The 17501-nt window shown below is 46.2% G+C and overlaps 6 protein-coding genes across 6 annotated transcripts; 3 read left to right on the plus strand and 3 right to left on the minus strand.

Moving 5' to 3' along the window:
- Positions 1 to 331: 331 nt before the first annotated feature.
- Positions 332 to 2242, minus strand: N7469_007197 (Amino acid/polyamine transporter I; the record flags this gene model as incomplete). The annotated part of the gene is made up of 4 exons (XM_056646115.1): positions 332 to 509; positions 573 to 684; positions 740 to 1913; positions 2024 to 2242. 4 exons carry the CDS (start codon positions 2240 to 2242, stop codon positions 332 to 334), a joined length of 1683 nt encoding a protein of 560 aa, XP_056499556.1.
- Positions 2243 to 2967: 725 nt separating this feature from the next.
- N7469_007198 (S9 family peptidase) lies at positions 2968 to 5061 on the minus strand (the record flags this gene model as incomplete). Its single annotated transcript, XM_056646116.1, has 3 exons — positions 2968 to 4075; positions 4138 to 4904; positions 4960 to 5061. The coding sequence occupies 3 exons, from the start codon at positions 5059 to 5061 to the stop codon at positions 2968 to 2970; spliced, it is 1977 nt and encodes a 658-aa protein (XP_056499557.1).
- Positions 5062 to 6220: 1159 nt separating this feature from the next.
- On the minus strand, positions 6221 to 7829 carry N7469_007199 (uncharacterized protein; the record flags this gene model as incomplete). Its single annotated transcript, XM_056646117.1, has 4 exons — positions 6221 to 7405; positions 7465 to 7557; positions 7613 to 7732; positions 7791 to 7829. The coding sequence occupies 4 exons, from the start codon at positions 7827 to 7829 to the stop codon at positions 6221 to 6223; spliced, it is 1437 nt and encodes a 478-aa protein (XP_056499558.1).
- Positions 7830 to 11013: 3184 nt separating this feature from the next.
- N7469_007200 (coiled-coil-helix-coiled-coil-helix domain-containing protein) lies at positions 11014 to 11772 on the plus strand (the record flags this gene model as incomplete). The annotated part of the gene is made up of 4 exons (XM_056646118.1): positions 11014 to 11084; positions 11313 to 11420; positions 11565 to 11592; positions 11737 to 11772. The coding sequence occupies 4 exons, from the start codon at positions 11014 to 11016 to the stop codon at positions 11770 to 11772; spliced, it is 243 nt and encodes an 80-aa protein (XP_056499559.1).
- Positions 11773 to 12689: 917 nt separating this feature from the next.
- Positions 12690 to 15933, plus strand: N7469_007201 (MDM20/NAA25 family protein; the record flags this gene model as incomplete). The annotated part of the gene is made up of 8 exons (XM_056646119.1): positions 12690 to 12827; positions 12903 to 13178; positions 13238 to 13414; positions 13482 to 13825; positions 13886 to 14159; positions 14215 to 14962; positions 15019 to 15131; positions 15187 to 15933. 8 exons carry the CDS (start codon positions 12690 to 12692, stop codon positions 15931 to 15933), a joined length of 2817 nt encoding a protein of 938 aa, XP_056499560.1.
- A 263-nt stretch (positions 15934 to 16196) lies between these two features.
- Positions 16197 to 17361, plus strand: N7469_007202 (60S ribosomal eL36 domain-containing protein; the record flags this gene model as incomplete). The annotated part of the gene is made up of 3 exons (XM_056646120.1): positions 16197 to 16414; positions 16833 to 17019; positions 17278 to 17361. The coding sequence occupies 3 exons, from the start codon at positions 16197 to 16199 to the stop codon at positions 17359 to 17361; spliced, it is 489 nt and encodes a 162-aa protein (XP_056499561.1).
- Positions 17362 to 17501: the final 140 nt, after the last annotated feature.

The following is a 17501-nucleotide window of genomic DNA, read 5'->3' on the forward strand; positions in this document are numbered from 1 at the left end:
GTAGGTTCGAATGTTAAAATCCTACTTGCTACTTACTAATTCTAGCAATATGATGAGTATTCTGGGGCTGTGGTATAAGTCAACCGGTCAGACTTTCTTCGCAGCTTTTGAGTGCTGTCGTCGCTTCAATAGCTACGTACACATTAAGATTCTACAATTTTAGCGTTCAATACATGAAATATCGAATCCTGTGCATTCATTATAACTAATGGCCAAGACCTATCAGCCCTTGCAGTGTGAAATAATAAAAAAAAACCCTTGAATGTTGAAATGGGAATGGTATATCAAGTACTTCATACAAACGATTACCTCATGCGGTTGTAAGGCTCTATCACCATAGGATATTCAGTCTTGACCAAAAACCACCATTTTTCACAATCGGTATATTTTCAGGGTCATTCTCAGCCTCTTCAAGGGCTTGGACGATGGGAACAGCTTGCAACGGGACTATCTTTGTGCGGCGTATCAACTTGTAGCCTCCATATGCCCCGAGAACAAGTGGAATGTCCCTATAATTGAAGTCAGCTCCATTTATCCCGGCTCTCAAACACCAATTGTGTATCGAGACTTACAAGTATGATGATACAAATGAAGCTGGATCCCAATTTCCCTTGGTGAATACCTGAAATCCACCTGTCAAGAGAATGATGATACACGAAAGAAAGGCGAACCATGAAGAATATTCTAGAGAAAACATTAGTAAGTGAACTTGTAACTTAATTCTGGACCTCAAACATACTGGTTATGGGGTTATGCCAGGGAAGCCGATTAGGCGAAATTCCCTGCTTCTTGAGTGCTTGGAGTAGACGGATATGGTTCAGCGCAATCGTAATCCATGAAACCAAAGTCCCGGCGGCCGTCAAATCAACAAACCAGTAGAATACTGTTAAGGCGCTATTTGAAACGCACATATAGGCCAAGAAGGAAAATGCAACTTGTAATAAGACGCACATGTACGGTACGCCCCATTTGGTAGTCCGAAGAAAGATTTTGGGGGCATGGCCCTTGATAGCTAGACCATACAGTGCTCTTGTCCCTGTGAGCATACTCTGGTTGGAAGCGGACCAAGCAGATGTAAGACACACGGCATTCACAATGGAGGGTATAGCTTTTATGCCAGCATCACCAGCAGCAATGACAAAAGGGCTCTGCGCCACAGTCGAGCCATCCCCACTGAGTCGCTCGTCCGCACTGGATATCAGCATACCGACGATTATGACAGCGGCGAGATAAAAGATAATGATTCGAACAAACACCCTTTTGCAAGCCTTTGGAATATTATGACGCGGATTCTTCATTTCAGCGGCCGCCATCGCCAACGACTCCACGCCAGCGAAGGAGTATACCGCATTTGTCATGACAGCCCAGAAGCCGAGGAAACGTCCCCAGGATCCGGTAGAGATAAATTCGACAAAAGGACCGGGATTCTTCCAATAATGAAATCCCAGTCGAGATTGGCCTGGTACTCCACCGAGATCAATGACCAAGCCCAAAATGACCACGAAAATCACCAGAAGGATCTTCAAGATGGCAAAGACAAACTCGATTTCGCCATAGACTCGAATAAACGATATGGCAACCACCACAGACAAGATAATGAGGATAGTCACCCATACTGCTGCATTGATATCCGTCCAGTACTGGATCAATACTACACTTGCGGAGACCTCACTGGGCACACTGATGAAACATCCATAAACAACGTTCCAACCAACAGCGAACGACAATGCTGGGTCAACTAGAACCTCTGCATGTCTTACAAAGGAGCCAGTAACTGGCATCAAAGCTGACACTTCACCGAGTGAGTACTGAATAGAGCAGACCACTAGGCCAACGAAAACATAGCCTAGGAGTGCTCCCAATGGGCCTCCCGTCGCTATAGAGCCTCCAAGGCCAAGAAAAAGACCAGTCCCCTATTGAAAGCATTCAAGTCAACACTATGAGCTTTCTGGCCTCTCTATGGGAAGAGGAATTACACTTCACATTATACTAATGTAGTCGGATGGGGGTGTCAGTCACTTACAATTGCACCAGCAATCGCGATCATTTGAATATGGCGCTGTGCTAAGCCTCGTACCAAATTTTGATTCTCATGTTGCGAAACGATATTTCCATCGTCATTACGTCTAGGTCTGAAGGACGGCAAATTTTGTGTTGTTTGGAGATTGTCCTCGACGTCGGGCGTGACATACTGGCTTGGTGTCTTGCTGGGGATATCTCGATCCTCATACATACCAGCCATTTGTGCTTAGTCGAACGCAGAAAGTAAACAGAGAACGAGGAATTGATTTCTTCAAAAGAATTTACATGCCAAGACCTGTTGGACATCAACGAATCACACCATCTAAGTGGTAGATGAGCGAAGCATGCTTGGGCTTATCGTAGCGCCGAGGCTAAAGTGGAGGCGTGCGTAATTTAAATTGCATCGCGTCCTCTAAGCAGTAAAGAAGTGGATGTTGTACAACTGCTATGATCTTGACGTGCTTCTCAGATAACATTCTTCAAGGGGAACGTAGATATTCAACCACAGACATAATATCTAATGCTTTCTTTTCCATCTTTTCTCTTCAGGAAAAGAGAAGGCCGACGTGTCTCATCGCAGCGGGTCGTCGAGTTGCACAGACTTTCGGGGCTCCCCGAGCTTTAAACTTAATCTCCCTTGGCTTCAAGTCTTGGTAAGCCACGCTTGGCTGCACAACTATAAATTTAACAATGTTTTGTGCCTGGTAATTCGAATAGCTAATGTTGTGATGTATCTATGAGATTTAGTTTAGAGTAAAAATCGAAAATCCTCTAGGGACACGTTCGTGGACATCCGTTCACGCTGGATAGATTGTACAATATTGTACCCTAACTTCGACGAATTAGGCAAGTCCAGCCAATCGTGTATAGATCGGATCATCTTCGCTTAGAATATTTAGTGGGTTGACCAAGTCATTAAACGTAAATAATTGAACGTATGGAAAATCAAGTCAGATGGCGCTTCCACCACTCCTCCTTTCGCGTAAAGGATTCATAAATAGCTTTCTGACCAACCCATCCATGACCCTCGCCTTCGAATTCCACAACTTCGGCGACTCGTCCTTGATCTTGCATAGCAGAAGCCATCATCCGCGCTTGTGCCAGGGGTACCACAATATCCTTCGTTCCCTGCAATAGCAGTAACGGTGCCTTCATGTTCTCAGCATAGTGGCACGGACTGCGCTCCTTAAGCACGCGCGCCCGGTCTTCAGGTCGGGTTTTCCCAAGGAGAATTCGATCCACGTCCTGACTTTCGAACTTATATGAATCTGCCTGAAGAGCTCGCACATCACTAATGCCGTAAGAACTAATTCCAGCCGCCCAGACGTTTGGGTACATGTGTAGGGCCCGCAAAGTCAAGTATCCACCCGCACTCTGACCATAGATACCGACTCGGTTCTTATCAATCAGTTTCTTTTCGGCGAGGTACTCGACAGCACTGACAGCATCGGCCGTGTCAGCATCGCCCCAGTGACCTGATAATCTTTCGCGGTACGCGCGTCCAAAGCCGGTCGATCCAGTGTAATTGACAGCGCAAACGGCAAAGCCGCGGGTGGTCCAATATTGAGTTTCCAGGTTTAGAGCAGGGAAGGAGCATGCGTTTGGTCCTCCATGAACATATGTCAGAACAGGGGGTAGTTCGGATCCATCTGTTCGAAATTCCGGATTGCAAGGAGGAAAGAAAAACATGTGAACCTCTCCATCAGATAGAGGGCCGTACTTCTGCGGGGCGGTATACTCAGTCGCTCGAGAAACATATTCGGGGGCCAACTCAAAAGATGCGGTTGATGTGAGGACGGACTTTTCTACATCAAGCGATGGTTTGATCGATACTAGACCCAACTCTTGGGGAGACGTCTCAGAGGAACCAACTACGGCAAAGCTCGTTGGTGAGACACGATAGATAGCATTTGCTCTATGGCCAATGTCAAGATAGGGAAGGCCGAGATCTTTGACTGCCAGGGTGAGGGTGTCTATAAGAATGATCTTGCTGGAGCCATTTGTAACGGCTGTAGCAACAATTGTCTTCTCGTCGAGCGAGAGATATGTAGAGCTATATTAAAGTCAGATGAATCACAATTTACAGTTCGAAATCCAAAGCAATCCAAGACATACCTTCCAAGTTCCCACTCTGCGATAGCGAACTCCGACTTCTCAAAACCTTCGAGCGATAGATATCGTAGAATTTGGTCGGCTGGGTTAAACGAGTATAGCTGCCAAAATCCAGTTCTGTCACTTGCAAAGTATAGAAGTCCATCCTCGCCCCATTTAGGCTGGGCAATACTTTCTTGCTGTGCTTTTCCGGCAACTTGTCTGTTATTCATCAATGATCCATCTGCCCATTCCGCCACATGGAGAACAGTTCCAGTCCACGGCATATCGGGATGAGTCCATTGAATCCAGGAGACGAATTCTCCAGAAGGACTAAATTTAGGATGAGAGTAGAAGTCATCCCCTTGTGCGATAGTAGTCTCTTTCCCAGAGTCGAGATTGATCGCTACCAACGTATTATGCACATGAGTTGCTTGTGTTTCGGGAGTAGCCTCTCGGTGATCCTCCTTTATCGCAATGATCCACTGAGGGTTCTGCGGGTGAGTGCTAAATTCCGCATATCGAATTCCCTCGTCGGCCGGGTGGATGAGCTTGGTTTGGCTCTTGGCTGGGTCCAAGAGGTAAATGTTACAAGAATTTTCATCTGCAAATAGGATTTTTCCATCCGGTCTCATGGAAATTGAACCACCACCAATCTCCTGCACAGTAGCATGTGCACTGAACTCCTTTGGCAGAACATCTTTGCTTTGGCCATTGAGGTGCTCCACAATAGCGAAGCGGCCATCTTCTGTAGGATGGCATTCGACTGAGTATATAGCCCCTGATTTCTCCTGCATATATTTAGTTCTAGGAAGATTTCAAACATTAAGAGGTGTCGTTACGAACATTCACGGCTACCTCGTGGAGAGAGATGCTACACGTTGCCAGACGGTCCGCTGTGAGCGGACTCTTCCATCGACCGTAGGGTGCAATCTGAGGGGAAGACATGTTCCCACTGCTGTAGCTTCTGTATGACAATCTTGGGAGAAGAGAAAGTCGAGAATTGAAATAAGATGAAGGTTGAGAAATTAAGAAGTTCTCATCAAATCCTCGGTTCCGTAATCGGCTTGGCAGGTGAAAATGACTCACTTGTCGCAGTGGAAAGTGAAACAGAATTGATATTTGGAGCTTGTAGCTTGTCTGAAATTTTGGAAATAGCAATCCTCGAGGGCGTGTCAACATGCTGCAAGCAAATAGTCTTGCGATCTTGCAGATGACAGAATAGACGCGGGAGGAAATTACAGCCCTTTTACCGCCTCAGGCCCAAGAAATGATATCGTCCGATCACTCAAGTACCAGCGCATACAATATGTCTATGGAATATTTCCGTCCATAATGTGAGTAGCTTCTATATGCTTTGTAATCTGCCATTCCAGCTCTGAGAAGTAAATACTACCATGCTAGTAGTCGGATTATGGTTTGGTTGCAGGGCCTACAAAATGAACCAACAAATGACTACAACATGGACCTCCAAGACATCTTTTTCTTCTATTGATCCAGGGAGTCTTCCTACGGCTTAGATGAATAAGTGCTGAAACGTTCATGTATACTTGGCATGTCTTAGAGTGGAACAGATAGCCCCTGGGTAGAGTTTGAACCTTCTCTGCAACCATCGGTATGGCTCTGATTCTAGTTCCGGCATGTACGTCTGGGTCTATTGGTATTAACTACACCCAGGCAGTATATCCTGATATTAGAGTTCCAACATGAACGTGAAGATCCGAAAGAAGTGAATGAAGCTCTCGGTATGACTCCAGGTTGGAAGGGTTTCATTTGAGCCCCCAAGTCAACATGTAAAATTAGAGAAATGATTCACAGTGACACAAACGCTCACTCACTCCCCATCAACTTCCCTGACCTTGGGAATCACAGACAAATAAATGCTAAGAAGTAAGTTAAACCTGCGAAGAAGGAACGCCCCTGAATAGTAGCATAACTTAAAATATTTAGGTGAAGTCCTGAAAACACGAGTTTTGATACGAAGAGTGCCAAGCAACTTTCTATATCATCCGGGGCGCCGCGCTATTTGAAAACAAGAGAGAAAATAACACCATGGTATGCAAGATAATGTTGGAGCAATTGTAGAAAATTGGTCGATAAAGCCCATTTAGTACGGGGAGAACCGGGCATGTCGTCTTTGTGCCGTCCGTCTGACAGGACCAACTGGTTGTTCATCTTCGGAGTCGTCGATGGTAATCGCATTGCCAAAGGTGACCCCCGGGCCCCTTGCTGGCCGAGTAGGTCTTCGTGGAGGTGGAGAGCTCAATTCTGAAGAATCACTTTCCTCGGTTTGATGGTTTTCGACCGCATCATGGAAGTAGTGGCCTCCGGGGTTTTCTTCGTCGTCCGTCTCGCCATCTTCATCTTCTTCTTCATCGGACGCAAAGGTGGGAAACTGACGGCGATGGGGCCGTCCGACCACACTATCTTCGTCTTCATCTTCCTCGTCATCATCATCATCATCATCATCATCATCATAATGATCTTCTCTCACTCCCTCCCCGACTTCATCTTCGTCCTCGTCGTCGTCGCTCAGGATGCTTATAGGCGGGATACGTCTCCGATAACTCCCAGGCTGCCAGCCACGGCCAGAGTCCACCACAGTTGAGGGTTCCGATTGAGAATCATCGTCCTCATGGTTCATATGCTCATCATCATCGATAAATGAATCCGCCTCGTCATACTCATTCTCTTCGTCATCAAAGTGATCGTCATATTCACTCGGATCAGTGAGTATGACACCTGAGCCGTTAGGTCTTGAGGGTCGTGACCATTGTCTAGGCGGCCATTGCATTCCTGGTTCGTAAAAAGGAGAAAAGACCGCCGGGTACGGTATAGAATCGGGGGCCCCCATCCCCGGAAGCCCGTAGGTTCCCCATACCTCATCGTCATCCTCGATATCTCCGAACCCATCATCATCGGCCTCATCATCTATGATGGAGTCATAATTGTCGGTACCACTAAGCTCATCCGACTCGTCCGAATAGTCCGTTCCATCTGAGTCTCCGTGATATTCGTATCCACAGCCTGCACACACCTCCTCGTCAGCAAGCTCCCAGTTACATACTGGGCAGCGCATGACTCCATCGTCCAAATCGACAACGGGTTGTAATGGGGGCGGTTTTGGATTGAACAGGCCTCCAAAGAGTCCGCCGTGTTGTGGGTCCGTATTCGATTTATCTTGATCCAGCTTTCCAGATTCCTCTTGTCTATGCGTCAAGTGCTCTGCGGTTGTTTCTCCCTTGTCAAGGAGCTCTGCGCGAGTCGTGAACATTTGAACCACCGTCCGTACCTGTAGATAAGAAAAGAACATTAGCTTCGAGAACCAAGCAACTCCTGACGGATACATACTAGGTAGGCCGGCGCGGGCTGAGCTTTGACCGGTGCTCGGCAATCTGGACATGTTCGTTTCGATTTTCCTCCCGCGAACCATGAGGACAAGCACTATGAAGGTCAGTAAGGCTTATCGACGTAGAGTAATGCGGCATGAAGGGCCTACTGAATAGCAAAAAGTATGGCCGCAAGCTAGAGTGAAGGGCTCGTAGAGAAGGCGAATACATATTCCACATTGTAGCTGACTTCGTATATCATCGACATGTCCCTGCAGTGTGTTCACGAGCTATCAAGCACGTCAGCATTTGACATTGCGGTCATATCAACGACCAGAGAGAGCTTACACCGGATGGCTCTACCTCGACCCCTTTTTCACCCGCCATATTGGAAGCTCAAAAGGCTCTCGTGATGTAAAAATAGTTCAACTGCAGCTCGAGCATTGATAAGATCGCGTTAACAACGCTACGGCGCGCGGCGCGAAACTTGTGAGGATACAGTGGGGGTAGGAGAAAAAGTTTCCCAAAAGTGGCAAAGACCGCTTTCAAACGGGTCCCATCGGGAGATCCCAACGAAGGAACAGGCAAAGGAGGTGTTGCGATGGGCACAACGGCGTCGCAAATTATTCGGCTTGATTGTAAAAATTATTTCACTCTGGGAAACCGACAGGGAAAACAAACCTTGAGAACACTCAATAGTCGCCTCAGGCAGCAAGTTATGTCAGCGGTTCCTGGGCAAAACATGTGACTTGGGGCGCCGACAAGGAAGACTCAGGAACTTACAGTTCGCATATCTCACTGGATATAATGACGATTCAAGAAAGCTATTCGGATCTTTTTAGCTTTGCCTCGTTCTAAATGGCAATTCTCGTTCACTCAACTCTTGGTGCAGGCACTAGTTTTGAGTCAAGAATACTCGACAACTATCAACATGACGGACGCGGTACACCTGCACTCCTTGCGCTAATGTAATACATAGTATGTATGGCGTCCACGCTCTCCGTGATTATTTTACAATATTACACCGCATCATGGACGAGAAAGGAACGCATGACTATCAATACGGTCACCTGGAAGTGTTTCAGGCGGAAATGGTGTCTTTAGAAATATTTGACTATATTTGACTGTAGACATCGGTAGAATCCATGCTGCCCAGCCATGCTGACTATGTGCCTGAGTGTCTACAAGGGACAGAAAAGCTAGTACCCGTCGTCACGGCACGCATACGAAATAATCCAACATCAGTCACAAGATCGCGACAATTTCAATGAGCAATACAAGCCCATTTTTTTTTTAAGATATCTCAACGTTCGAGGATGGAGACATCCCTATCAAATTTTCAAGCCCACCCTACGCTATATTACGGCGCTAGAAGCTCAACGTCAACACATGCCCAGCTATGGAGCCAGGCGAACTTCTGATATGGCCGAAAGTGTGAATAAACTCGAGATACTCCGTATCGCTTCATATCACCAACGTGACTTCGATCTAGCGGTGATCAGAACAGACCCTCATGGCCATGAGAAGGTACGAAGCTCGCTGCTTCGAACCATTCCTGCTACTTCTCCAACAGTCGGAAATCTTCAGTCTTTACCGCTAGAAATTGTTTATGAGATGTGCTCTCTACTTGATGTTCGGTCTTTGATCAATCTTCGTCATACCAATCGCCGTGCCCAACAAATTGTCAGAGAAACCAGTGTCTACGAAGCAGTAATTGCCCATGCTCTTGCGGCTCTCTGCGTCACCTTAAGAACCAACATTGCGTCATGGTTCACATTCTCTGATTTAACCCAAAGGCCTTGTACGAGGGATTGTCATATCTGCGGCTCTTTTAGTGGCTTTATTTTTCTCCCTTCGTTTATGAGATGCTGTATTTCTTATATTCGAGAAGACTCGCTTCCCTCGGTCTTACCATTGTCCGAACTGAAAAATCGCGTCGAATCGAGCTCGGGCTGCCTATATAGCTTAGTGCCTACTGTGAAGTCATTACCTGGGACATATTCAATGTACGAGACTGTGTGAAAGAAAAGAATTCATATCATACCGGCACAATTTCTTGGCAGGTATTTCCCTGTGCGAAGAAAATGAGAGGACACGGGTGATGCTGTCAAAGAAGACAATGCTACTACGTTATATGGTGACAACGTCTTTACCCTATCTCGATATTGAAAGTGGTGGTATTCAGAATGGGATATGCTGCAGTGGTTGTCAAATTGCTTTGGAGAAAGCTTTGCGGTCGTCAAGGATTCAGTCCCATGTTTGTGCCCTACGAGACAATGTGTACTCCAATGACGCATTTATGGAGCTCTTTTTGGAATGCCGCGAGGCTCAAACCCTATGGAAACTGAGCCAGGAAGGAGTTGATGTTACTAGAATATCGGAATTTGTCAGGCGTGGAGGATGCTTCAGAGAAAGGGATACTGCCATGTTTTTCAGCAACGAATAGCATGTGCAATTTCTTATTATATCCCTTCTAATGGATGAGTGCACAGGCTACTAGTATTCTTTAAGACAGTAAACAGATTAGCATTGAGATTCGTCATCTGTATGTCCTCTTCATGCACATATTAAACATAAATCTCACGTTCAAGAAGGGATTGACAGCCAGCCATAATCATAATACAACTGGTGTTCCATCTTGAAGCTTTTGAGCTCATAAAAATCAGCATTTATTCAATCATCTTTCTTCAAGTGGCCCATTTATAGCATGAACCATTTCCACGAACATGGCCGTGTAATCGGCTTCATTTGAGAGAAACTTGAAGGACGTTAAGCAAATGTCAAGGATCTTTGTCCCTCTATGATTCTTGCCATTAAAGGAAGGGGAGTATTTTTCACCATGATGATACCCCAGCGCATACCGCGTACATTATTCAGGACGCTTTACGTAACTTAGATAGTGAGCTATATAGTGCCTTCTCTATTCTCCTAACTTTGATCCAATTGAGAGACGCTTGGACGTTGCTGAATGCCGAAATCCTTAAGATTCGCTCTGGTCTTCTAGATATGAGAATCAACTATGGAGCATAAGAGGTATTGGTGAAGACAGCTATGGGAAAGGCTGGTTTCAGGCCATTTCAAACATCAACTTAATCCTCAATGCGTACAAATTACCATTGAATGAGGGCAAGTATGTATATACGGGACTAAATTTCATGGAGTTTTTGTACGGGAACACGGTACAATCACTACGGAATCGCTTCCTCCCCCTACGATTCCGCTTATGTAAGATATTTCACCAACGTCATGCTTAGAGCTTAGTGCATATTCCATAGCTGGGCAGGCTAGATTGCTCAGGTATATGCTCAATTTTGTTTTGGGATCAGAAGGTGGTGAAGGAGAAAGGTCTTAAAATGACAAAAGAGCTCAAGGCGGCTCCACGCCAAGACCCGGATCCGCAGTTCTTCGCGGAGCAAGATTGACATCCCGATCTCCAATCAACCTTCGGCACATCGTCAGCTTCACTCAACAATTCGCGTCTATCACGGGGCCCTTCATACCCGGCTGAAGAATTATTTTATTTTGCTGACTTAGCCTCCATTGGAATTAAAGACATCGTACACGCGCAGACATGCCGGAAAGCTCCACGTACGATGAAAACCATGGCAAGACCTGGCAGAAGGCCGAGCGCAAGTTCACGCAGTGAGTTTGACCATCCTCTCAGTTGAACCTTTGCATCCAGTACCCGCCTCAGAGCTTGTTCGCTTGTGCTGCTCCATGGCTGTGCAGGTTTCTCGTAAACTTGATGTCAAGCTCCTCATGTACACGGGCCATGTACCCAAGGCCAATAACGTGTGCCTGTCTGCATGATACATTTCCGCGAATTACGATGATACTTTCTACCAACTGACTACTGACTCCGTAATTTAGTAAGCCAGCAAGCGAGTTTTATGACCCCTGCCAGGATTTCGCCGATCGGAGTCTGAAGTGCTTAAAACGCAATAATTTTGATCGCGAGATGTGCGGCGACTATTTCCAGTATGTTCATCCAGCGTTTCCTTCCACGAAAGGCTCACCTTGATATCACTGCTTGCTTGGCAATCTTGCTGTCTTCCCCTCCCTGAGACCAATCATGCGCTTTCGAGTTCCTACCAAAGCTTATTCTAACCGCTACTATTCTAGGGCTTATCGTGACTGCAAAAAGAACTGGGTAAGTTGAACTATCTCTCATGGCGATTTTCCTCCTACCTCTGCTATATATTCAGCTTTATTTCTATTGTGAAGACATCACAACATATGTGATATGTCGCAAGTATTCAGGTGTCAGAAACCCAAGTTGCTAACTCAATTCCAGCTTAATCAGAAAAAGGGGGTCAACAACCCTAATTAAGACATATTCCAATGGCAACACCAAGTCTAGCTTGCTTGGATTATATATTACGGGATATTCTGATATCGGAGTCGCTTAAGCTTGATCAAGCTTCGACATTGTTTCCAATATATCACAGATGAGAGCGCTGAGGCTCTTCCGGGCATTTTTTTAAGATCTTTGAGATCAAGCGGCGTTTGAGAGCTATTCGAGGGACATTTTGTATGATACTAGTTGATGAGTCGCATTTAATCTTTCCCGTTCTACTCATTCTTGAATCCACTCCGCTCACGCCAATTTTTGCCTTGGGATATCTATCGTATGTATCTTTACTCATTACACTTGTTTAGTTAGTACTAACTACTTATATAATATGACACTATAAGTGAACTCTATTTCCTGAGGCAAGTTCAAGCGAACTTGAAAATTCTATACCACTGTGGATGATTTGTTTTATTAGTAATACTAGTCGACAAATTTCGATTCTAGTTTAGTCAGTATCTTGGTAGATACACAGGTATATAAATTTCATGCATACAGATATTATTTCCACATTCCAAGTTTGGAATGTGGAAATAATATTTGGAAATATTCCAGTAATACTAAAAGTCATTCAATATGATCTGGACTGAATAACTGGAAATTTCCTGTCACAAACTTGAGAGACGCAAACAAGACGCAGGAATGCAAAAAGAAAAGATCCATTAGGAACTTGAAGCTGCCGCTGCATAAGTATATAAAGCGGTGCATCGTGCCTTCCCTCATATTCCCCTCCGCACCGCACTTACACCGCCTTGGCCAATTGCTTCCCCGCCAACACTGATAAAAAGTGCTTGTCTTTTCCCCACGTCCAAGCTGATCTACTGTATTTCAGTGCGGGAAACTGCTTTAAGTTGTTCCCTTCTGGTCAGTTCTAGTCCAGACAAACTTTTGTCGACATGGCACCCGCCAATGATCAGGTCTTTTCTCGGCGCAACCACCAGATTCAAGATGCCATTGACGGGCAGAATCTGAAGCAAGCTTTGCAGCTGATCGAGAAGCGTATCAAGAAGGGAGAGGATACACGGTTTTTGAGAGTGAGTTTTATACTGTTCTGCCTTTTTATAGGGCCTATTTATATATCTTTATCTAACTAAAGCGATCATTTATAGGCATGGAAAGCACAAATTCTCCTCAGCCATGCCGACGAAACCAATCGCCAGCGTGGTACGACCGAAACACTCGAATTGTGTAATGCAGAGCCAGCTACTACCGACCTTGAAACATTGGAAATGCTGTTTGGATCGCTGAAGAGACTGTCTGGATATGAAGATGTCAGGAACAGTCTATGGGAAAAGGCATCAAAAGCCAGTCCCCGGGATTTAAATATCCAGACGAGATGGTTCAACTTTGCCTACGAGAATAGTGATTGGAAATCTGCTCAGAAGGTAAGTTTGAAAATGCCAGTATGTGACCATCTCTTACTAAACCTGGGTTTCCACTCCAGGCCGCGATGAGTCTTCAAAAGAACTTCCCGAAAAACCGAGCGTATTACTTTTGGGCTATATTTCTCAGTTATATGGTGTCAATTGATGAGAGGAGCTCAGAGGCCGACAAGAAGCTGTTTGGAACATTGGCATACCGCATGATATCGAAGGCTGGCGCTGACGTTCCTGCTGAACCGGTAAGCCTGCCTCTCCTCGGCTCTCATCTTAGCAAGACTGACCAAGACCTCTTCAAATTCTTTCCAGGCGGATCTCCTTAGCCAGCCTCGAGCTATCCAGACACCAGAAGAGTTGCGTCTCTTGATCGAAATTCTTTGCTCGCAGGGACGCTACGAAGAGGCCTTGAACATTCTCGCCAGTGAGAACCTTGGAATTCGTTCACGAATTGTTCGAGGAGATTCAACATTTATTGGCCTGAAGATATCCTGCTTATTGGATGCGGGCAACAAGTGGGATGATGCATTTTCTTACGCTAAGGACCTTTTGACTGTTCCCGACGACGAACAGGGCCAGAAACACCTCTTGGAGCTCGACGACTGGAAGATCTGGGATCTCCTGTACCAAGCAACTCGCCATTCGGACAAGACTGGGTCGGTACATACAAATTCACACAAATTTTCAGACAAGCTAATTATTAATGGCCCTTCTAGAGTTGTCAATGAAGCATTGAAACTGGTCGATCAATTCCGTGAATTCGCGCCCAAATCTAGAAATGCTTTTTTAGCTCGTCTCGATATCGTCAGCTGTGGCGTCGAGAAAGGAACCTTGTCCGGCGATGATAAACTTTCTGCTTGCCGACAATACATCGACCAGCATATACATAAGCTTTATGCATTCCAGGACATTCGCAAACTGTTGGGCCAAGACAAGGACGGCATGGAGAAGATGCTTGAATATATCCGTAAGCACAAAGAAGGAAGCAAGGTGAGTCCTCAATTTCGATGGAAGAATTTGCCGATCAAGGCTGATAATTCCATAGACTCTGGTCCCTGAAATCAATGCTTTGAAGCTGGAATATTGCTTGTCTATCTCCGCCCCCGAAAATACACAAAGTAAAACGGTCGATGAATTTGTCATGCGTTGTATGAAGCTCTATGCCAGCGTTCGTCCAAGCAAGAAGGAATCGGCAGAAGGGGATGGCTCCACAATTGAGAGTCAGCCAAGTGATGATCTGTGTCTGCTCGCGGCCATGGCCCTTTTACAATCAGAAAACACAGAAGGGAAGCAAGCTGCAGTTCCGGAGACTGCTCTTATTCGAGCTGCTGGTATTCTGGATCATCTCATCCAAAGCTCACCACACAACTACCCTGCTCAACTCCTCCTAGTCCGCATATACACTCTCCTTGGTGCAGGATCACTTGCGCTGCAAGTTTTCAGCAGCATGTCCATCAAACATATGCAGTACGAATCTGTTGCTCATAACTTTTTCACACGCCTTGGAAGCATTCACCCCCATTCCGCTCCTCCAATAGAAGGCGCGGAGTACAAAGATTTTGATCCACAGTCAGCATTAAGTGCAGGCCTCAAGTTTTACCGTGGAGCCGACATTTCTACTTCAAGATACCGAACCAGTGGTCTTACTCAGGGAGCATATGTCCATACCAAAGAACTTGTGGAACTTGGACGGCGTTTGTCGAAGAGCTTCTGCCGCAGGATGTATGCCTTGGATGTGCGTCGTGCTCAACGTTTGGTTGGCGGGGATTCCACCGTAATGTGGGATAAAATTGGTGGGTTAGAACGTTCTCCAAAAATTATCACGTTAACTTACTAATTGAAATCCCAGCTCGCGATAAGTCTGAAGTGGCAGATGAACGGGATTCTTCTGTTTACATGAACTGCGAATTTCCTGGCAAGCCTGCATTCGAAGAGCGAATTCGAGTGGGACCAAAGCCGAAAGTAAGCTGAGTGTAAAAGTTGATACCCATGATATGGGCTAATATGTTATCTACAGGGAAATTGGTTGATCGCAGCCCAAGTCACGGACCAGCTTTTCAGCGTCTTGAAAGGTATCGCAATCCAGCGGCCGCTAACCCCAGAGATGGATCTACCTTCCGAGAATACGCTCTCCGGAACAGCGCAGGATCAAACCGAAGCCGAGAAAGAAACTTCGAAGATCAACTGGCAGCTCCTTAGGTTGGCGACCTTCATGGCGGGATCAAAGGCCTCCTCATCTGAAGAAGTTGATGTTGCCCTTGGAGAGGTAGAAACTTGGCTGAGCTCGAAAATGGAAGAGCTGACTCTTGAAGAGGGAGGATCGTCTCCTCTGATCAAGAAGACTGCTGTTGCCCTCCAAACTGCGACTCCTGCTGGCCCGACTTGGAGATACCTTCACTTTGTTTTCACTGTTCTTGAGTCTCTTAAGGCAGCATCACAGCTGGTATCCCTAGCCTCACGGAAGGGCCCTAAGACCTCCAAGCTTCCCAAGGAGAGAATTAATAGATTGTCTGTCCTGATACCGAATGTGTTTGAACTTGTTCGCTCCAACACTCGTGCTTTGAAAAAGCAAATACATGAGTCCGGCGTACTCGGATCTTTGGTGGACTCGATTCTGTACGGCAATGAATCCGAAAAATATGAACAGGAGCTCCAAGATACATTGGAGAAGAGTATTGACATGACAAGTCTCGAGCTTCTGTGCTCTTCATTGATGGAGAGCTGGGACTCGGCGTTGAGTGGTGTGATGGCAGTCAAGTTGTGATGCATGTATATAGATAAATGACTCATGTTGTAAAGAAAAAATAGACAGATGAAATAACTGAAGATGAAATATTTCTATATTTCAAATTGTGGAAGCGACTGATACTCCATGAGATGGTCTATGTACATACATTGTAGTTAGCTACGGGGCATACTATGTAAAAGTTGACGGTCGAATTCATGTATAGTTAGAGTGGAGCCTATCAGCGGCTGTTACTGGAATATGACACTAAACCTAATTAGTACTAGGCAGAACAGAATCACATGACTGTCAAATTGAGCTGTGCCCTAAGCCCTAACCCTTCGCCTACGGACCAACGCCCGCCAAGACTCCGATTGTGCGGTTCCGCAAAGACTAGGGGATTTCCACACGAGAGTCTTCATTCCCTTTCTACGACAACCACCGCCAACCCGTCCAGCCACCAACCGTCGAAATGGCCCAGGAACGCACCGGTATCATTGTTGGCACCAACAGTGGCCACGTACGTGCATTCTACTCCCTTGCCAGCGTCATCCCAGCCGTCTGGTCTTATCCGATCGAGTTTTTTTCCGAGTCGATTCGAGCCGAGGGTTCTTGGTGAAGTTATCGTCAGTTTGTTCAACAGCAACTAAGGAAGTCGAAATGGGACGGCCAACTATGGTCAGACGCCAAAGAACGTGAAGGAGCCTGGTCATTATTGACGAGAATCGCGGTGGAGCAAGATTTGAAGATTTGATGGACAGAACAAATTTGGGATCAAGCAACACAAATTATCACCTATCGACATGAACCCCCGGCTCTATATCGAAACGCGCGATGAAAATACCGACACCATCAAGACCAGACTGTGCTAGGGATCGACCTTGGCGGAAAAAATCGATCTTTGAAATTTGCAGATGGACTGACTTGCTCCGCTACAGAAAACCACCCCCCCTCAACACCCCCAAGAACAAGATTAGCCGCACCAAGGGCCAGTCTTCCCGCCGCACTGCGTTCGTCCGTGAGGTTGCCCGTGAGGTCGTTGGTCTTGCCCCCTATGAGCGCCGCATCATTGAGCTCCTGAGAAACACCCAGGACAAGCGTGCCCGTAAGCTCGCTAAGAAGCGCGTACGTCTACAAATCACCCCCGCCTCTACATCTGTCAATTGGATGGGTCTTCTGGAGGTTTTTGGTCGGAAATGCAAGTTGCAGAGGATCTTTTGAAATTCGGCTCCTTTGAGATCGACTGAAAGTAGATCGATTCTTTACTTGATTACTGCTGCACCTGCGTTCCGAATGATCTACCGGAGACCATCACATCCAAGCAGGCAGCAGATAAGCATTCAATGATACACGACGAACTCAAATCTAACTCGTCTTTCTTAGCTCGGTACCTTCGTCCGTGGCAAGCGCAAGGTTGAGGACATGCAGCGCGTCATCGCTGAGTCCCGCCGTGTCCAGGGTCACTAAATGCTCCATTCCGCATAACTTTTTCCATTTTCGAATAACGACTCGAATACCTGGCGCGCGCAAGGGAACACGAACGAAAAAAGAATCATTCGCATAAGTCTATTAGCGCATGGCTTGCGAATCGGAATATGGGGTTTTTT

This window comes from Penicillium citrinum (genome assembly GCF_028827155.1).
Source record: "Penicillium citrinum strain IBT 23319 chromosome Unknown utg000006l:1.0-3011923.0:1.0-3012962.0, whole genome shotgun sequence".
NCBI lineage: Eukaryota > Fungi > Ascomycota > Eurotiomycetes > Eurotiales > Aspergillaceae > Penicillium > Penicillium citrinum.